The sequence below is a fragment of the Centruroides vittatus genome, unplaced genomic scaffold (genome assembly GCF_030686945.1).
Source record: "Centruroides vittatus isolate TY-2023 unplaced genomic scaffold, ASM3068694v2 contig_954, whole genome shotgun sequence".
Lineage (NCBI taxonomy): Eukaryota > Metazoa > Arthropoda > Arachnida > Scorpiones > Buthidae > Centruroides > Centruroides vittatus.
In genome coordinates, this window is record NW_027122633.1 from 712,222 (window position 1) to 734,267 (window position 22,046).

The 22,046-nt window shown below is 32.1% G+C and overlaps 1 protein-coding gene and 1 long non-coding RNA gene across 6 annotated transcripts in view; one reads left to right on the forward strand and one right to left on the reverse strand.

The window, feature by feature from the left end:
- Positions 1-288: 288 nt before the first annotated feature.
- Positions 289-22,046, forward strand: part of LOC136985141 (gelsolin, cytoplasmic-like) — a 63,289-nt gene continuing 41,531 nt past the window's right edge. For all 5 annotated transcript variants that reach the window (XR_010882291.1, XM_067282341.1, XM_067282338.1 and 2 more), the window contains exons 1-4: positions 289-465; positions 13,288-13,362; positions 13,536-13,604; positions 15,589-15,719. Coding sequence is in view for 4 of the 5 variants with exons in the window: in XM_067282341.1 (XP_067138442.1) it covers positions 397-465; positions 13,288-13,362; positions 13,536-13,604; positions 15,589-15,719 (344 nt within the window). In the remaining variant the exon portion in view is untranslated. The remainder of the gene's footprint in view (positions 466-13,287; positions 13,363-13,535; positions 13,605-15,588; positions 15,720-22,046) is intronic.
- LOC136985140 (uncharacterized) lies at positions 5,845-6,431 on the reverse strand. The gene is made up of 2 exons (XR_010882289.1): positions 6,186-6,431; positions 5,845-6,097 (listed from the first exon to the last, which is right to left on the reverse strand). It is a non-coding gene; the product is annotated as an uncharacterized lncRNA (long non-coding RNA).

Below are 22,046 nucleotides of genomic sequence, written 5' to 3' on the forward strand. Positions count from 1 at the left end.
GATTGACTTCTAAAATTGTGAAGGGTTGGTAAGAGGCCTCACACAGGGTTCAGCTTAGGGCTTCGAAATGCCTAAATCCGGCCCTGTTTGTCTCTTGTATATGTCATTACGTAAGTTTTTATTTTCGAATATCAGACTAAAAGGAAAAATTTACGATCGTAGATATCGTTCATTTATTCGAAACGAAACGCAAGAGAGAGTATTGTTTTGTTTGTTTGTTTGGTGACACGAGTAGTACGTTTAGCTTCCACCAGAGGACGTCGTAGTGGATGTGTCACCACGTGGTTTCTGATGTTTGACGTCGAGGCCATCATACTACTGCGGTAACTAAGCTGGTCTTGTCATTTGTGAAAGTATTGAGTTTCTAACAGTTGTTTTCCTTTATTCGTATTCAACATGACTGTATTAGACCCAGCTTTCGAAGGAGCCGGACAAGAAGCCGGACTGCAAATTTGGAGAATTGAGGTAAAGATATTAACATATAAGAAAATAATATTGTCCTAGTGTTAAAGTACTCTATCATATTGTTCTATTGCAGTTTTGTTTATATGATGCTCCGCTCGAACGGTTGACGTAATACATTTGAGGCTGATTATATTAAAAACATATAGAAATAAAAAAATTATATATACTTTTATACGAAATTAAAATTTTAAATATTTTAATTGGAATTTAATTATAATAGAAATATATTTTAAAGTTTGTTTTTAATAATATTTAAAACGCGTTTTATAAAACCAAAACGGGATTTTTAAATGGCTACGTTTATTTCAGAGAAAAATTAAAATTAAGTTAATTTTTTAATTAAAAAATTGGCTTAAATTTCAGAATTAATGGCCTAAAATCTTAAATATTTTTTAAAAATCACACGAAAAACTGAAATATTCATTTTCGTTATTATTCTGCTTACAAATATTCAATCAGTCAGCCTTAGACTGTGGATTGTTTTTATAATTTTAATAATTATGTTATATAAGATATACAGTTTTTTCGTGAATTAAAATTAACGTGACGCATTAACGTGACGAATTAATCCTCATTTATATTGGAGTCAACAGGAAAATCTGCAATAAACTCAAACTCGGAGTAAGCAGACTTCAAACTTAAAATATCTGTGTTTCGGATCGATTTATTTTACTAGAATTCCTAAGAAGTTTCCTCGTATATTTAGACGAAAATAAGTAATTTAATCACAAAGACTATAAAACTTCAATAATATTTCGAGGCAGAATAACTTCCGTTTCGATTAGTAATATTGTTAAAAATAAAGTATTTAAAAAAATTATAACTGTGACATTATAATGAAGGCATTTTTATTTGCTAAAAGAGCTGAATGAAGGTTAATTTCCTCTCAAAACTCGTTTTCCTTGAAGACGAGGTACGTACTTTCCATTGTGATCGTTTGTCAACAATTTTTTCAGCCTTATAAACGGAAGAAAAAATTTATATATATTCACTATATAAATTCGTATATTCATGCCAATTAAATTAGCTCTAGATAAAATTCATAGAAATTTGGCTGTATATTATTAATAAATTCTAAGAATTTTAATAAAATCACAAATAAATTTTGTTGCAATAATTTATTCTGTGATTTTAATTAAGAACTTAATGTCAATTTTATAATTGCTACCATTATAATATTATAAAATAAAATTAATCTGTATAAAATAATAGAAAACATTTAATAATAGACTTGTATAAATATATGACAAAGTCTATGTGATATATTTTTTAATATATCACATAGGCTTTGTCATATACTTTAAATATTAGATTTTATTTTTAATTTATATTGTATTGAATACAATATAAATTAAAGAGAATTGAAGAATGAATTATATTAAATATTTTTCTTCTCATTGTGAGAAATGTGTTTCTCTCATTATTTTGGCTATATAAATATATCTATAACCTATATTCCTATTGTTTGAGAGAATGTTTTAGAGAATTATAAAGGATTTGAAATATAATATAATTTAAATTATATGAAATGTAATTAATTTTTTAAATTAATTAAATTGCTACAAAATATTAGTCGTTCAAACAGTACAGGCAAATAATTCAATAAATATATAGCATATCAATCATTTTATGATATTTGAAATTAATAAATAAAATATACAAAAGATATTATTAGGTAATGGTAGTTTACAAATGAAAAAAAAATCTTTTTCGACACATATCATTTCATCTAATAAAACTTCCTTTCCAGCATCCTCTTATTGATTAATAAGGGAAGTAACATCCCTTTTTATATTTGAAATTTCTAAATTTTTCTTCCGTTGTTTTAGGAATAAACAATTTTCAAAAGAAATTTTAAAATAGCTCGTAAGAGCAACGTATGAAAACTTTTACATATTGATATTTGTAATCTACTTTAGAATACTTGACGGTTGTAAATGTGTGTAATAGAATACGTAAATTCAACTTTTCGTTTGTGCTACTAGTAATTAAAATGCTAAGTTCTCAAGAGTTAGCTAAGTTTAAACTTTGTAAGCTAGAGATAAATAAATCGACCCAACTTTTCAGTCATCCTTCCTATGTTACAGAGTTTAGACTTATAATAACAGAGTGTTAAATTACATTTGAGTTTTTGTAGAGACACACCATAGTCCACTCTTCCATTCTTAATATTTTAGAAGAAAGTTAAGCCATCAAAATTCGAAAAAGTTGAATTTTTTCCAAACATTAATTAGTAGCTTTAAATATCTTTCGTTATAATAATTTACAGTCTGTAGATTTGTAATACAGTACTGTATTTTTAATTCCATTTTCTACATAGAAAATTTTCTTCACACTGGTAATTTGAAGTATTATATATAAAAAAAGTCTTCGTGAATAATATAATTTCAATGGAATACTATCAAACTGGAAATTTATTTTTAAAATATTTACATTAGTTCGACATAATTACGTTATTAACAATTGTTTTTATGATTTGTCGCAGTTGTTAGACGTTATTTATAATTTTTGGAGAATTACCTTATCTAAGTACGCGATAAATTTTTATAGATAACAAAATAAATATCCTATATTTTTATTCGAGATAACTAAATGATAAAGAGGGATTATTTTTTATACTCGCTTATGTAATTTTACTGTTAGATTTTTGAGAGTTTTAATTTAAATAAAACTCCCTGCTTCTAAAATTTATCAGCTTTTAATTCTTAAATATAAGAGATTCATTTGATACAAGTAATAAATATAAACGAAACTCAGTTTCCAAGTTCGTCTCCAGGATGTCTGGACGTTCCTTGGATAAGTTCATTTAGTTTTTCCGGGGATAACGGAGTAGTTTTTCTTATAAAATTATTACAAAATTCTATGAAGCGATAATAAAATTAAGTTCAAAAAGTTCTAATGAAGTTACTCAGCCGAATGTTACGCGTGTTTAAGCTTTTTTTTCCTATGTCAATATTATTTATGATTGCTTTTAACAGCTTAACATTTAAAAAATGTTAACATTCCTGTTTGAATTTTTTGTCGTTATGATCGAAGTTATAGTTATTTAACTTATGATAAGAAGTTTATATAATTAGAATTTCTTTAGAATTTTAAAAATCTTATAACTATTTTTTTCGTTATAATAAAGCGTTACATATTATATGATATACAGTAGTCTATAGCTAGATAAAATGCATATACATAATTAAATTTGTTTAAAATTCATCAAAACGCTTGGATTTCTGCCAATATAAATAAACGAAACAATTATAATTTCAAATTAATTAGAATTTTTAAATAAACTTTTTATTTCAGTTCATTTTCTTTCATTGGATCCAAAATTAAAGAGCGCATAAACATTTGATATAGTCTACAAAATAAAAAATAATAACTTAAACCATTTTTGAAAACGTTTAACAAAGATGTAGAATGAATTTGTTTCACTCTAAACTAATAATTTTATGTTTCTTTTAACATAATATATAGTCAAAGGGCGATTGATGGATCGGAAAAAAGGAAAATATTGATTGGAATGGATTCGAATCAAGATTAAATCGAAATATATTAATATATAAGTTATATATATATATATTCTATCGATATTTTATTTTCAGGGTTTTGCTCCTATACATTACATTAATTACGCAAATTTTTCCTATCTTTCGACACAAAACCGCGTTTTCTTTCCTTTCCAACTGGAACATAGCGAATATCTCATCTCCCACGGGTTGGTTCTAACTCGCATTGACATTGACCCCCACCGAGGTTTATCTTGGCTGGGTTTTTGGCTTTTCTAAGTACGAAAAACGAGTAAAAATAGAAAGTCGAGATATTTCGTGTCTACCAGATAAATGGCCTTAATTATTCAGACGACTTCTCCAGATTTTACAAAATTATGTATTTTATAAACCATTATACGAGTATATTTTATCCCAGTTAAAGCTCACACTATTGTAAATTTCATTTCTGTACTTTCATATTTTATGTCTGAAATTTTTTAAAAATATATTTGAAATTATCTTGCTTATTCATAATTATATATAAAATAAAATTGAACTTTAGTAAATTTGTTCAAGAAGATAACATACTCAAAATTAATATGATATAATACAGGCCTAGCCAACTTACATTGGGTATGATCTATTTCATGAGTCAAAAATACCGTGATTCACCACTATATTATTTTTTAAATAAAAGTTTAATGGGTTAATGTGATTATAACATAACTAAATATTTCGTTCAATGGGAAATCAGCTGTTGGTTGTTATTTGATGTTCATTTTTTATATACTTGATCTTATAAAAATCATTAATTTACAGTTACATTCTTGCCTAGTTTATATTTAAAGTATTGTTAAATTTCCAAACTTTTATCACCCGCTGTGACGCTTACTGATATTATTATTTTCATTATCTATTACGTCTAGATGCTGGTATATTGGTTATAATAAAAGCTGATGAGAGCATTTAAACGAGGTCACGTTGAATCATCATTCACATAGACAAAAGCTTCTGTTATCGTTGAGTATGATATAGGTTAATGGTACTATAAATTTTCGATAAGAGAAATGCGAGTAAACGATATAAAAAATAATTTAATTAAAACGATTTGGCTATTGCAAGTTTATTGATCCTGAGACATTCGTGAATAGACTAGTGTAAAAATTATTTTCCTTTTGTTATTTTAAATATAATAAATACAATAAAACTTTCTTAAATGTTATCAAATGATACCTGCTATTTAATATGAATTAGATCTATAGCATTTTTTATTATAGATTAGGTATTATATTATGTTTATAGAAAAAATAATTATCTATTAAAAATTTGGATGAGTTTGCTTTCAAATTTAAAATATAAATTATTTGTTTATTAGCTTTATTTTCATTTGGAATCTGGTTAAATAGTAAAAGTATTTAATCAGCTTCAAATATAATCCTTTGTCTTCATTGAATTCATGTTTATAAATGATTAAAATTAAAAAAAAAAAATAAATGGTTATGCTATTTTCTCTTATACCAGTTGGTTAAGTTTGGGTTTTGGCTTTGCATTCAAATTAATAATACTATGATTATATTATTTATTGATTTAAGTTTTCAGATAGTAAGAAATTTAATACAGTATAGATATAGATATATAGATTTTATCTCTGGAAAGTGCAAAAATAAAGTGAATATAATACTTTATACTTTTAAACAGTAACTTACTCTGTTTAGAAAGTAGCTAATTGCCATTAATTAATAACCCCCTATTCAATTTTGCAAGAGGTAAAATAATACACCGACCAACTGGCAATTAAAATGATTTACAAACTTGAACCTATTGAGTATACATACTGTTTCAAAATGCTTCTATTTTCTGTATGAAAGATTTTGCATTTTCACTATTTTTAATTAACTTTTTTATATTTTTTTTTAAAGAACCCTTTATTTAAATTACATTCTAGTTAAAATAAAGACATTTAAACAGGCAAATTTTACGTTCTGATAATCGAAAAGGTAACTCTCTAAATATCCTTCGTCCTTGTGTAAACAGGTGTAACAGGAAACGTTACGAAAGTTAAGAAGATGGGAAATTTTACTTATAGGTGGTGACTCGTGTATGGCTCAGCTTTTTCGTAGGAAAATGTTGCGGGTAACGTTGAAAGAAAGCTAAAAAAATATATAATTCGAACAAAAGTTGAAAATAATTTACCGATTTTTCAGTTTTTAGTAAAAATAAATATGTTCTCATACTTGCCATATTGCATTGTTGAACGTAATTAGTTTCGGTCGGGTGTATTCGTTTAGAAATCAGGCAAATGTAACAGTGTGACTCATATTGTCAATGTGTCTCTCTCTCTCTCGGCTTCCTGAAGTGAAATGCCATCTGTTTGTAAATGATAGTCGCAATCATATTTATTTTAGATAATTTTCGTTGCTGTTTGAAAATTAACTTAAACTATGCAGACGTTGAATAACATTTAATCTGCCTTGTGATAGAGACAGAGTAAGTGTTTTGGGATTAAAATTTAATGCGGCTGTATTTATGAAATTTAATCATATGAGTAAGCATATTTTATTGCGTAATTTTTAAAATTAATTTTTGGTTATACATACCAAATTACAGATAATGTGTTTATTTATAGAGACAAATTAATCTTATCTGGGAAGAAGTAAAAGTTGTTAATAATTCTTTCGTATGAATCAGTTTTAAGGGAAACAGGAAAGGTTTTATGTCGAAAACAATACATTCGAAGGGGCCTGCCTGACCTTGCCCCAATCTCAGTATAAATAATTACTGAGTCAGAAAGTTGTCTTTGTTGTAAGTTTTAAGTTATTCAGTTATTGTTCTCACCCGATTTTTATATAACTTGCTGTATGGCTTATAAAAAAAAACTTTTCGTACTTGCTGCTAAAATTGTCTTTATTATCTAAATATAATTTATTGTATTTAAATTAAATCATTAGGATTTGATTCAAGATATATGGATATAAAGATGTACAGATATTGTGATTTATATTCATCTTTGGTAAACGAAGACAACTGGTCTGTAGACTTTTACTTAGACTAAATTAGTTTATTCTGAATCATAATTTCAAACTTAACGCATGATATACGTTAAGATATTTGTGTACAAATATAACACATGATAATATCGACTTTTACGTCTGTTTACGTGTTATAATATATAAATAAAACCTCCGAAATTGTCTGAATTCAGTTTAACTAATTGAACAGTTTGAAATAAAAATTATTTAATTTTATGCGTATAATAGATTGTAATTGGCTATAAACTATAACTTATTATACCCATAATTCATGATAAAACGAATTTTGTTCTATCAAATATATCAACTTTCTCTTCGTAACTATCCAACACTCGTTCAATATCTATAACATTTCAACGTATATACAAATAGAAAATAATCAATGAGATTGTTATTGATTCTGTTATTGACTAATGTTTTTGATTCTCGGGTTCTTTTTGGATTCACAATGTTAACTATATGGAAGCATTTAAACATGAGCATGTTTAAATTCTCTATCACATTCACTTTTACATAAACAAAAGTGTAAACAATATATTAGGGCTTATACACAAGTAACCAAATGTTTTAAACCGTTTATTTAAATTTGGTTAGAATAAAATTCTATCATTGAAAATTATTATTACCATATTTATTAACTAGAATGTATTTCGGTATTTTTATTGTAATCAAATTTGAATAAATGGTTTAAAATATTTAAATATAGCATTTATATGTACGGTAAGTCTTAATAAATTGTTTATAGCTGTTTTGTTCATGTAAAAATGAACATGATTAATGTAAGGATAACAATTGATTATTTATTGTGACATCGTCATATTTTTTAATCATAATTTTAATTTATTTAATTTAAAATATATGCTTTCCACCTCCAATTATTACTGTAAAGTCTTGCCCCTGTACATCATACTTTCCCTTTAACAATAGAGTCGTGCCGGTCGTCTATTAAATGCTTTCAAGGAAAATTTTTTGAATTGAAATAACGTGGCTTTCGATTTGCATCGAAAAGTTTATATATAGTTAATCGGAGCCTGCTACCGCTACGGTTTCCATATCTGGTCTCGGATTTCATCTATCTAACTCCGTTCTCGAGATTACGGAAAGACGGACGGACGGACGGACTACATTGGGAATTTATAGGTCTACAATTTTTTTTTTTTCAAATTGCAACCCAAAAAGCAGAGTTAATGATAATAATAATGTTAAAATTCTTCCATGGTATCACTCCATTAGCAAAGCTAAACAACTGATTTATACATTAGAAGCAGCAGTTAACCGATTCCTTGATAAATAAATAAGATGACCTTCCGTTTTCGATTTCCGGGGACATTTATTGTTATTGACCCTCTGTTCCCCCCAGTTTTACCGCCAAAGGACGTTTCTAGGTAATTTTTTAAATAAAGTAACCAATTTTTTGAAGAAATGCCAAAAAGGAGCCAAATTTTAAAACGAGAACAAAAAATATAGCTAAAAAGCGCCAAAAGTAAATAGCCATAAATCTTATTGGAGAAGAACTACTTGATAGAAGCAAACGAGCTGAATCAAAAGTAAATTGTTTAGGTCTCAAGTCATGGGTATGTACGGTACCCATTTGACAATACTTATGCCAGAGTCGATGTATCGACGGCTTATTTTACATATAGGCTGCTACTGTGTACCCTAAAAAGTGACGATTTTCCGAAAAAAACCAGAATTATTTAATCTGGATATTATTTGATACTTATATTGATCTCAAAATGTATTTTTATCAATTTTTTTAAAAATGATTTATAAAACAATTTATTTTAATTTTGATAAATTGACAGCTAAGGAATACAGATTTAAAATGTTCATGTTTTTACACGAATAAAGTTTTTATATATTAAATGTAGAATCTAGTCAAACTGATGTTATAACTATTTAATTCCAACGTGAAACGTTTACTTAGAAATTTACTTTTACTGCAAACAGTAGCAAAGTACAGTATAATAACAATACTATAGTAAACAAATATTTCGCAAGTGACAGGTTACTTTTATATGCCATTCGTTGGTCGACTTCAAACAAAATATACTCAATAAATTTGTCTTAATGAAGAATATTGTACAATATGCTTTTATACATATAAATTAGGGGTGGTAGTATTTAAAATGACGCTGGAAGACGTGCGCTATAGTTTGGACGAAGATGGGGTCAAAAATGGCTCAAAAACTGTGACATAATTATTGGAGGGTCCAATATTAGATCTATTGAATAAACTTACGTTTTTAAAAGTAGGGGCTGTCCATAAATTACGTAACGCAGATGTGTATGCAGATATTATTCGTTACGATGCGTTACAAGGGGGAGGATTTGTTACAAAAACGTTGCCTAATGCAAGTGTCTGAACCCTTGGGATACAGAATGATTCATTTTTGTTTTTGAAGTGTTGCGTTATGAATTATATTGTTTGTCACTTTTTTGTGTAATTAATAAAATAATGTAACGTTCAGTACCCCCATGCTGTGTATTATTCCTTAGTACAATTAAGGAAGTTGTTGGAGGATATACGTTATTTTGGAGGTGGGTATGTGTGACAGCATTACGGAGTATTATGGTATTTGAAAAGAATAAAAATAGCGTTACATAATTTATGAACGAACTCATATTGAATGCGTTTGTATATAGTAACAAGTTTTAGCTTTTCCGTTTCAGAAAATTGATATTCTTCGTCATATAATAGGCTATATTTAGCAAAATTTTCCGATGAAATTTTTCAGAAATAGAACTTTTATCTTAGTTTCTTTGAATATTTTGTAATTCAAGTCCACTATGAAGTAAAACTATAAGCTTTATTATCTCTTCTTTACTATGCTTTACATAGATCATTTAGAACTGAGAATTTGGAGAAATTTCAGTTAAAGATTATAGTGTTATTATAATCTAATGCCATTTCTAAATACTAATTTTCTACGAATTAAGAATATAAGTATTAAAATTACTGCACTTGAAATATTTATTTCTTTGTAGTTAAATAATTTTTTTTATACATTTGTAAGTACAGTACAAAAGACTTTGTTATTATGTTCTGTGTGTTCTCTCCATTATTAGAAGTCGACAACAATCTTAGCAACCTTATCTGACAAGTGAGTCATTCTCAGGAGATGATATATATCTAGTGACTAATGTGTTAGTGCAGTTTGTTACTTTCTTTAACCAAGAAAGTTTCCTGCATCCTGGTCCTCTTATCACCAATTTCCCAAAATCAACTTAAGAAAAGTGTATTTGGATCCACTGTAAATATGTGTTAAATTTATAAAAATATGCTAGCATACTGTTGTCTTGAGTATATTTACTAGAATATCAAATTTTGAAATACATACGAACGGCTACGGATTGAAAAAATAAAATTTAATTGGTTTTTCTAGGTAGGCTATTTATTATTGATCCTATTACATTCAATATTTCCAAGTTTGAGTGAACTCTCTCGCAGAATTAATGATCAATAATAATAAGAAGAAATGTAAAATAAAAATTATTACTTTTAATTTATTATACAATGAATAATGCATAGAGCAAAACTCAAATGAAAGTAAAATTGTAATAATATGAAAAAATTAATGACAAAATACTTAGAATTTGACACTCAAGATTTTATTTTGTTTAAGCTATGTATTGATAGTATGTTAATGCATGAAAACAAATGCAGTAAATATTCTGTTAAATTGTTTTACAGAAAATATAAACTAAAATAATGCAGATGATTCAACTAAACGTTTAGAAACAACTTAAAATTGTGTATTTTAAACAATAATGCACTGTAACTTATGATATATCAGGAATTACGGCAGTGACTACCCACCAAGTAGATTTTAAAAGTAAGCCTTTCTCGTTATCAGTGAGGTGCTCGCGAAACTTTCTGGGTTGATAGGTCAAAGTTTGCAGAAGTTTCCCCATAGAGCTGTATCTGTTATACAGTGTAATTTTATGCTTAAGATAAAATTGCATGGAAACAAATGAATTTTATTCAAAATGTTACTTGGAATTACAAAAGCTCAAATTTATGCCAATTAAAACTTTTTATATAGATTTTTCTAAACGGTGTATCAAAGGTGTTAGTCAGCACCAACTGAAATGAATATTGAAAGTGTTCGTTTGGCTGCACATTTAGTCAGTGGCATGGCATGTTGGTTAGTTAAAATTAAGAGAATATTTACAAAAATAATTGGTAACAGAAGAATAAAATTTAAATATTTAAGAAACAATATTAAAAGCTTTATGATTGAATATTAGCCTAACATTCCTAACAAAAACCAAAACTCATATAGTTTGTATCAGTTGCAGAAACAAATTCGGAGTGTTCAAAATTATATGCTGGTGTATCTAATTTTACTTGGAATTGCACATGGAGCAGCATAGCTTACAGTTTTTTTTTTTAATTCTCTTCCCTGTGGGCACTAAGAGGGCTTCTTTTTTGCAAGCCCATTATCGGATCGGCCAGGCTCACAATGGGACAGCTGGATGGTGAGGGACAGTGCCCGACATATCCGGATGGACCACCCCCCGAAAAATTCCTGGGGATTATTTGACCCGTTCAGATTCGATCCCAAGTCCCCAGAGCGATAGACTGCCACCTTCACCTCATGGCCATCCATAGCTTACTGCTACTGACACTGAAGTCATCAAGGAAAATGCTTTGGAGTTAGGCTATATTCCACCCTGTTGCAATGAAAAGTTGTTTTACTAACATGTACAGTACATGTGTATTTGTGGTATAGGATCAGATTTTTGATTTTCTTTTGACTTCTCCCTAATTTCGAGTTTTCTGAGTATAATGGTGATGATATCATTTGGTGCTGAGGCTCTGTTCTTGAGATATAGGACCCAAAGTTCAGATCCTACAATTAGTTTTTCTTTTATTTCCACTTTTCCTTGACAATTGGAACCGCAATTTTGATGATTTCAAATGTAATTCAAAATTCAGAATGAAATGTTTTTCTTGGCCATGTTTTCAAGATTGGAGTGGGGGATGGTGGGAGTGGGGTCATCCTACCATTATTATAGTGTGCACACACATGATTAAATTCTACATTTGATTATGTTTATTGAGTTTCAGTGTGGGGCCACTCTTTGAAACATCATTAAAATGCATTGTCATCCAATGTCTTCAAAGTTTCAGACTTCTATCTTGATTAGAAGTGAATGAAATTTGAGTTACCAGATCTGAGGACAATACAGAGCAAGTTAAATAAAAGCATTTAGAAATACGATTACATAATTAAAACATTTCGGAAACATTTCACGGTCATTGAAATTTAATACGGAGATAAAACAAATATTTCAGACTGTAAAACTAAACTTGCATACTGATAGACAAATTGTCAATTTAGAGTAATCAGAGCACTTAGTTGCTGTTATCTGTAAATGCATCTCTGTAAAGAGCAGAGATTAAAAGGATGTTTTATGTTCTGGTTAGACATTATTTTTACAATTAGATATTTTCCTCATTTGATTTTGTATTGAGTGCTTGACATTTGAATGTAAACATTCAATGTGAAGTTTTCTCGATGCCATACTATGTATTAATTCAAAGAAAAATTGGGTTGAGTCAGGGCCAGATTTACATAAGGGCGTTTTGGGGCCAGTGCCCAGGGCCCCCACAAAACTATGTTTAAACATCATTTTTTTTTTATATTACCGCGACAGCCTGGTGTGGCCTAATCATGAAGGCCACAGGCAGAGAAAACCAAACCCGGGAAAAACCTATGAAACATCGGAAAATTTTGAGAAAAAAATTTTACATAGGTATTTTTCAATTAAATTAAAATAATTAGTTTTACACAATAAAAATATATGTATGTTTACAATAACCTTATTTTTAAATGAAATTTACAACTTTCTAGTTGAAATCTAGTTGAAAGTACAGTATTTTGTGTAAATTTTCTAAATCATCAAATTTGCCTACTCTTAAAGGGGGGGCCCCACTGAATTTGTGCTCAGGGCCCCTGGATTGGTAAATCCGGCCCTGGGTTGAGTGATTCATTCTAATTTTTTGCTGCACTTGTAATATTTATAAAAATATGAGTGATAATTTATACAGTATAAAAGAGAGAATTTACCACATTACTTATTTGGGTTATTATGTGTAATAAAACAAACTATATAAATTGATTCTTAATTTTGATCTCAAGCTATAAATTTCACTGTATTTTCCTTCATTTGCTAGTTATCTTGAATAAATTACTATAGAAAATATAATCAGGAAAATGCATAATATAAATTATATGTATTTAATATTTGTTAAAATTATTCTATATTAAAAATTTTAAATTAGTATCAATAATTATTTTCAGCAAATGCAAGTGAAACCAATAGATCCTAAACAATATGGAAGTTTCTATTCTGGAGATTCTTACATTTTATTACATGTAAGTAAGATTGAGCTTGTTTCTCTCTTTTCTTTTTAAATACTAATTAACAATCATTATTTATTTGTATTAATTTAGAATGTGTATCAAATAAACATAATAAATGATGTAAATAAATTTTTGAAAATTATTATAATTAATATAGTTTTTAATTAATTTTTATTATATTTCAGACTAGAAAAACAAAAAGTGGACATTTTGACTGGAATATTCATTTTTGGTTAGGAACTAATACTTCACAAGTATGTTAATCAAGTTTTTTAATAGTTTAATTCTGTACATACTATAATGTCCTGTCATAAAATGAATTTACACAGGAATTGATAAGGATGAATTACTTTTATTTTAAACACAAAGCAACTGAAAAGTTACAGCAAACACAATAAAAATTCTTCATAACTAATGTTCCAAACAAATGGTTATTATCCCCAACTTCTTCAAGCAACTGTGCTCTTGGCAAAAATTCTTTTCTTACGTGTTTTTTTATTTTAAAAACAAAAGAAGTTGGATAAGGGAGTTAGGTAAAAACTTTATTATAAATATGTAAATATCTTTATACTAAATATAACGTTTTCAAGCAGTAAGTTTAATATAAATTATAAAAAATGTTTCCAATAAGCAATCTTTTTATTCACTTCTATGTTTAATATTCTTATTCTAAGAGGTTCATGCTTTATATCCATTATTAAGAGTCAATAAGAGAATTAAAGATCTGGAGAAAGGTACCAGATTATTATTTTATTTTGTCCTCTCTGTCTTTATTTCTCTTACTGACACCTGATGATGGATATACAGGATAAACCATTTCGATCAATTGTGCCTAATAACTCGAAAAATACAATTCCTACAAAAACTATTATTGGACCAAAAATGTTAGACTTTCAGGGGACCACAAGATCGGGCTATTGATTTCATCATAATGGCAGTACAATCAATGAAAATAGGGTCATTTTCATTTTCTTCAGTGGTAACCTCCATTTTTTTATCGCATATTCTGATTCTACGTCAAAAATAAGCAAATTTTTATCTAAAACATTTTTTTGAAAGATGGACTTATCAGAAGTAATGAGCATTTGAACTTTTACACAACTGCCACATAGTACAAGCATAAATCTGTGGATATCTCTGAAGTTCACTGAAGAAGATTGTTAGGAAAATATTATTTAGTGGACATTCTTTTCTGGCTAGTAATAAACTGATAGAAAACTAGTGCCTCAGCATGTTAAAGCCATCAAGTGTGTGATAAAGAGAAGACATTGATCTTGATTTCATCAAATAATAATAGCTTCCTAATGACTTTTCTAGCATTTTTCTTCCTTTCTTCAGTTAAATTCACAGACATCCACAAATTCATGCATGCACGATGTGACAGTCACATAAAATGTCAAACCTATAACTTTTAATTAATTCATCTTTTGAAAAAAAATGTTTTAGATGAAGGTCTGTTTATTTTTGATGTAGAATCAAAATATGCAATAAAAAATGGGGGTTCCCATTGAAGAAAATAAAACTGACTTCATTTTCATCAATTGTGGCCCCCTCAGAGTCGAACATTTTTGGTTCGGTGAATTTTTTTTTATAGGATGTGTATTTTTCAAGTTATTCCACTGGATTGATTAAAATGGTACACCCTATAAACATAGATAAATACAATAAGTTAATTAGGCATCGAAAAAGTTCATGAAATTATTAAATTAAAAAAAATAATTAAAATTATTTTCTTTATCTTTTTTCTTCTTTTATTGTAATCATATGTTGTTGTTTTTTGTTTTGTCTGGGGAATCTAAGAAATCAGACTACAGATTCTCCATTTACATTCTGTTTTTTTTTCTTTTGATTGCAATAAATTTGTATTGTACTGTTGAGTTATGGTATATGAAAAGTACATAAAATCATTTTTAAAATTATTCTGAAAATATATTAAATTTCCTATTAACTTATTACTAAATTACTTCAAATTCACATTCATTTTTAAAAGGATTTTCAGAAAAAAATTAGTAACTAGAAGCAATGTTAAATCTTAAATTTAAGCTGCAACCCAAATTTAACTTCAGAAACATGTGGAAAAGTAGAACTTAAATTTGAAGTGCTACAATAATTTTCTTCTTTATTGTTATTGAAAATAAAAACAGATTATCCTAGTTAATCTGTTTTTAATTTCTGTATTTAGTATTGAAGTTAAAAAATTACCTTATGGTTTATTTAAATTCTACTATAACTGTATAGGATGAAGCAGGTGCAGCTGCAATCAAATCTGTTGAATTGGATGATGTTTTAGGAGGAAGTCCAGTACAACACCGGGAAGTACAACAGCATGAATCAAAGTTATTTCTTTCATATTTCAAGTCTGGAGTCAGGTATATTAATCAATTTAATTTTTCATTTAATATAGATCAGTTAATCTCTTAAAAACCATTTATTTGTTACAGTAAATCTTGAAAATAATTGCTATGTAAAGCACTTTTAATAAAATTTGTTTTACTTTAATAAGTATTTTAATTTATTGCTTAATTTTGAAATTTTATTTAACCCCTTCTAACATGTCTCTAGTGTTTTGCAAGAAACACTAGAGACATGTTATCTGTTTGTCTCATCTCTTTCCTTTTTCCAAGAATTTTATTAATTAACAGTGTTGCTTAAAATTGAATATATATAAAGGCTGGTTTATTAACTACTGCCAACAATTTGTTGTTTGAAACCACAATATGAATGCATTTAACCCACTCTATTCCCAGGTCTCTTTTGCCATTTTGTTTTTGAACAAATAAAATATGTAAAATGGGTTAATGTTACCTTAGGTTCCAAGATGGCAGCTTGTCTCTAATTCCAGCAAGGAAACAGTGGGGGTGCATGTTTTCCTAAACCTAACCTATTCTAATAAATTACCATAATTATTAGCAACCAAATTATTAGAATAGGCTAGGTTTAGGAAAATGTGCATCCCCACTGTTTCCTTGCTGGAATCAGAGACGAGCCAACATCTTGGAAACTATGTTATCTAAGGTAACATTAACCATAAAGGTGTTTCTTTATTTAAAAAAAGCAATCTTAAAGATTTTATTTTCTATTAGAAAAATAGCATTAATTTTATAGAGGTAAGAACCACTATGCTCTCCTAATTTTTTTTCTGGCCCAAAAAAATATTTCCAATTCTACCTCTTTTTCAACAGCTCTGTTTGCCTCATTTGAACAAATTCAACTTATTGGTGACTTTGGTTCAAGAAATTGCAACAGTGCCACAGAAAATCTAATCTGTCAGATTTTTCACTTTCACATCATCAACCAATCAATGATGAAATGTGAATCGTGTTAAATGATGTTTCTACTACTCTTGAGAGAAATGAATGCTCTTGTGCGTGCTCAGATGTTAGGATGATTTGAAAGTCATATTCAGTGCATCATGTAAACCTCTGAATTGCCAAAAAATCTTGTAGATGTATTTTTGGATGTGACAAAATGTCAATGGTAGTCATAGCATGTAAACCAGCCTTAAAAATTGATTTACACTTCAACCCATAAACCTCTAAATTGCCAAAAAATCTTGTAGATGTATTTTTGGATGTGACAAAATGTCAGTGGTAGTCATAGCATGTAAACCAGCCTTAAAAATTGATTTACACTTCAGCCCATAAAATTGATCAGACTAATTCTACATTATGTTTCCATAGCAAGCATTGTTAGTTGTACAATTAGTCAGTCAAATTCATGCACAGGGTTCCAAAATTCCTTATTCTTATACTAGAAATTACTAGGACATACTAATCTTGCTTTTAAAGGAGATTCATAATATAATTCTAGGAAGAAGTAACTGCTTTCAGAATAAATTCCTTTCTGAAAGTTGAAACATTTTGAAACATCTAAAACATTTGTCATAATAGCAGAGACTATTTTAAATTCATTACATTATTCAATCCTTTCTGTTTGATATTGGTTTTTTATTTCAATGGCATGCATTTTATATTTATAAGATAATATTACATAAAGAATGAAATCATTTATATATTTAATATATTATGAGGTTAGCCGGATGGGAGAAAGTGTCACGACAACCTAGCAGTCAGCACTGTGGTGTGGGAGTGGAAAAATTCACAGAGACAGGTCTTCCATTGCAAACCTTTTATTAAGTATAAAAAAATGGCGCTTACAACTACTCTTTTTCTTCGGCGCAAGGCCTATCCGTCGGGTGAATCAGTCTGCGTAAAAAATGTTCAGTCAATTCGACGATCGGTTTCTCTTCTTCTTGCTAAGATGAGGAGGAGAACGTGGACCTCGGGGCACACAAAACAACTAGCAGGAATGATTTTTTGGCGGCGGGACCTGGATGATATCTGTCGGAATGAGATGACAAAAATCTATCCCAAAACGTCATCCAACTTTTCGTTGTTGAACAGCAACCAATATCCAAGAGCGGAGCACTCCAAAATTAAGAACTAATAATTGAGGGAGAATGTCACATCCTATCCTTGATGATTTTTATAAGTTTTTCTTGAGTCCCAGATTGAACATTCCGATAAGTCGATGCCGACTGACTCCCGCTCTCCAATTGGTCCCCCCGTTCATTACGAATTGTAACGAGATCGGAATCCCGATTGTTGAATGAGTCAACATCGACTGACAATTCGATTCCTATCGAAGATGTTCGATCGCAGTACTCAAATTCATCTATTGTTTCAACCTGAGAAGTCCTACTTTCTCGGAAATTTCCACAGACATGCCCTTTTATGGACATAAAATGTTCATTTTTTGTTTTCCCGTTTTTTACTTGTTGATGGGTTTTTTTACAACATTAATTTATTATAATAATAATTATTATTATTTGCTTCTATTCGAAAACAATAAAAAAATTTCTTTTCCTTTTTGCACAAATTCTAGACCCATTTCCAAAGCTTCACAATATCAACTCCATAAATGTCCATAAATGATGTCATGCTATTTTTGGTAAATTATAATCTTCTGCTTGCTTCTGCTACATGCTGCTACATTTTTCAAACCCCCTTTTAAAATGATGTCACATGAGATGCATCCCCCTTTTTTAAAAGTACAACAATTATAAGTGGAATTCAGTTTAAGAAGTTTTATTTTCAGTATAAATATCAAGTAGCTTAACCAAAATTTTTTTCACTTTCATGTACTAGTTAAGTGTTCTTTTATTGAAACTATACCAAGAGGTGCTACTTCTGTTTCTGTGCAAATGCTTTCCAGGAGATTTTCCATGTCTCAACATCTTCGGCAGAGTCACATACAATCATCACCATAACTCCCTCTGCCTTCCTGCTGCAACCTGAATCAGTCATTCTTTTCAATTGACTAGAGCTTAGCCTTGAGAATTTGCAGCAGATCGTTGAGAGTGGTTGTGCAGGCTTTTCAAGGAGGCATGATGTAATCCACAATTGCCACATGTCTGATTCTGGGCAACACATGCTAAATAATGTTGCGATGCTATTGGACCAATGTTGCCACACTGCAACCAACAGTTCTAAAGTGTAAGCTGCCGACATATGGGGGCAATTAGTTAATTGCACGTCAGGAAAAACCTAGGGACCGATCGTATGTGGGTGGTGGCGGCAGAGGCAAAGATGACAAGTGTCTTACAATAACCGTTTATTTTAACCTCAAAACAAACTTACAAGGTAGGCCTACAGTACAAGATGCGATCTAGATCGTCTGCGGCAGAAGGCGCTCCGGATGACGGCGATCGGAGAAGGCTGTCGGAGTCGTCGGTAAAGCCCCGGGGCAGTCGGGTAGGAGAGTCCGATGGGGTCGGTGACGGACGTCGGCGAAGGAGTAGGTGGCTGGTTGGAGTACCGTCGTCCACTTCCGGGTAGAAAGCTCCGTCGTCTCCCGTTCTGACCTTGATACGGGGGTTTTTATACGATTTTCCCCCGAATCTTCCCTCTTGATTGGTCTTAAGTCCCTTTTTCCTTTTTTCGATTGGTCAGTCTACTGTTTCTAAGCAAGACGAAAACCAAATTCGGCCGGGGACGGCTCCCGGGCGTTGACAGCTACTCACATAATTTACACAGGTTGCCCCCCTCTCGCGGACATCGGGCTGAACCGATCCGCCAAACGTTCTGTGGCTGCCCCCCCCTTCGCGACGATCCCGGGCTCATATGGTCTACAGGTGTCCTTGACCATCTGTCTCTCTTCTTTCTCCCCTTTTTTGTTAATTGTTTACATCTCGACTCTTGTATACGAGCACCGCGACATTCCCTTCGTCGTTTATTACCGCGTTGTGTTTGTTTTAGAAGAAATGCTTTACAGATGTCCGGTTTATAGCCCGATGCGCGTTCTTGCTCCGATTGACTTTCCGAAATTTCCCGAGGTAGCGATCTTGTAAACAACCGAATTCTCGGCGCCATTTTAGGATCTTCACAGGGCTCCCGCCCTTTTAAAAATGTTGCTTACATTTTGGCAACATTTTACCTGGCAGCTCGGCTGCCAGTTCGATCTCCACTTTGCCGGAAGTAGTGATCCTATTTTACTTCTCCCCGATGAGTTCCATTTACTCTTGCCGACCACCGTCTCCGTTCTTGTTCGCGACAGATCAATTTTTGTGTTAATTGTTAGACGGACCATATAGCAAAAAAAAGGATTTAATATAAAACATATATATATAGACAAACAGAATTTCAAACTACACTACAAAGAATACAATATGATAGACGAACAAGGACAAAAGAAGAAAACACATACGGCACATCCAGAAGTCGGGGCCTCCGGGTTTCTTTCTCCGGTCTCCGAGGGGTCCCCGCCCGGCAAGCATTTCATCGCGGGTTCGGAGACCAGCCCCTGGCTCTCCCCGCCGCTGGGCACCTCTGGTCCCTCTCCTGTGAATACCGCTGGGGGAGCTCCCGCATCATTCCGAGGCCTCTTCCCATGCCTCGCGGAGCCCAAAGGGAAAAAGCCCCCCTTTCCTCCGTTCTCAGAGGCTCCTGTCCTCTTTCCTCCTCACGACGTTGGTCGCTCTGGGCCCGGAGTTTCCTCTCTTGAAAATGCTTCGCCCTTTGCGCCGCGTACCTCGCCGCTTCCTCCACTTCCCGCCTTACTTCAGGGTCCACCTCTCCCTGCAGGGGTAGGACCACCATCTCCGGAATAGCCTCGTCGGGGGCACTTCTAACGCGAGCGATAGCGTGCCGCACCGCCGTCGGACATACGTGGAACTTCTCCTCCTCTTCTTCTTCTTCTTCGTCACTCCACCCGAAAAGTTCGGCCACTGTATCTAAATCCAACTCTTCCAAATCCCAGGTTTCGGCTGCTTCTGCCATGTTGTCTACTCGTGCTTTTGTTTCGTTGTCTGCCAAATATAAAGAAAAAGGTTTTATTGGTTAATGACGTAGGCGTCCTTTATTGGCGGGTTCTCTCCTCTCTTCCCCCGTCTCTTTTTGGAGATCGGTTTCTATTCGCGATTGGGGTTGCCTTCTCATAAAGAGGAGGTCCGTATTCCCTGGCGTTAGGGTCCTTTATGCCGCTTTGTTTGTTTCGGGCCTTTCGCCGCCCCTATATGTTCCCACTGGGTAAATGGTCGCCATCACCGTCAAAATGTGATCCTCGAGCATTCTCTCCAACATTTTTATGTTGAGGGTTAAGCAGTCCTTCATTCGCAGGGTGGCCTTTAGATCGTCGGTTACGCTCTGAGGAGTGGACTCCCAAAGCATCGTCTTACCGCGCCCGCGAATCTCGATTCTTCCCAGGAAGCGGCCCGACTCTTGTCGGCTTCCCACATTCTGTACAATGATATAAACGGGAGAGTTTTCATCGCTGGTTTCCGTTTTAAAAACCTGGACAATAAAGTCTCGCTGATGACAGTGGAGATGTGTTATCCATACGAGGGGTTGAGTTGCTTCCAACCCGATGAGGACTAACTTGACAGCGTCGTGATTTATGTGACCTATGTGAGGGTGTCGTTCCGTCAGGTGGGGGATCACCTGTTGATACACGCCCTCCCATGTGCAGACTTCGTCCATTGATGGACATAAGCACGTTCGATACGGGCAATCCTGTTCGTGGGCCTTTCTCTCTGGAACAAGTCCTGTTTTCGGACAGCCGTTACCTCTGTAGACACACGGCAAGGCCACCATTTCGGCTAGTCTCTCCAGCGTCAAGTTACGGTAATTCCTGAGTTCTCCCCGGCAAAGCGGGCATTGACGGACGTACAGCGAACATCGGGAACATATCGTGTGTCCGGCCGGGCATTGGAAGGTAGGGGGTTCCATGTAGTCGTAACAGACGGGGCATTCAAATAGGGAGACCAGGGCAGGATCTGGAGGTGACTCCTGGATCGGATCTTGTTCCGGGTTTGATGTTTCCATGGGGGGCGTCACAACTTGATCTTCCTCCATATTTTCGTCTCTACACAAAAGGAAAAGAAAGTTGGGTTGAATAGAAATTTTCTAAGCCACGGACAACATAAAATACTATTATTTAAGATGATTTAATTCTCTCGCGCCGTTCTATAATCGTCTCATTTGGGTAGGAATGGTCTCAATTCTGACGGGAGGCGTCACTACCTCTTCCCGTTTGGCTACGGTTAACTTCTCCCTTTCGTCTTTTCTTGCTTCCGGGATACCCGACGATGGTCCGGCTTCCGCAGTTACGGGTATCAGTTCGATCATTTCCACGGCGTCCGGTTCTATTCGCTCTTCCCGTCGGAAAGAGGGGTAAGGACTCGCAGATCTTCGGGTTCC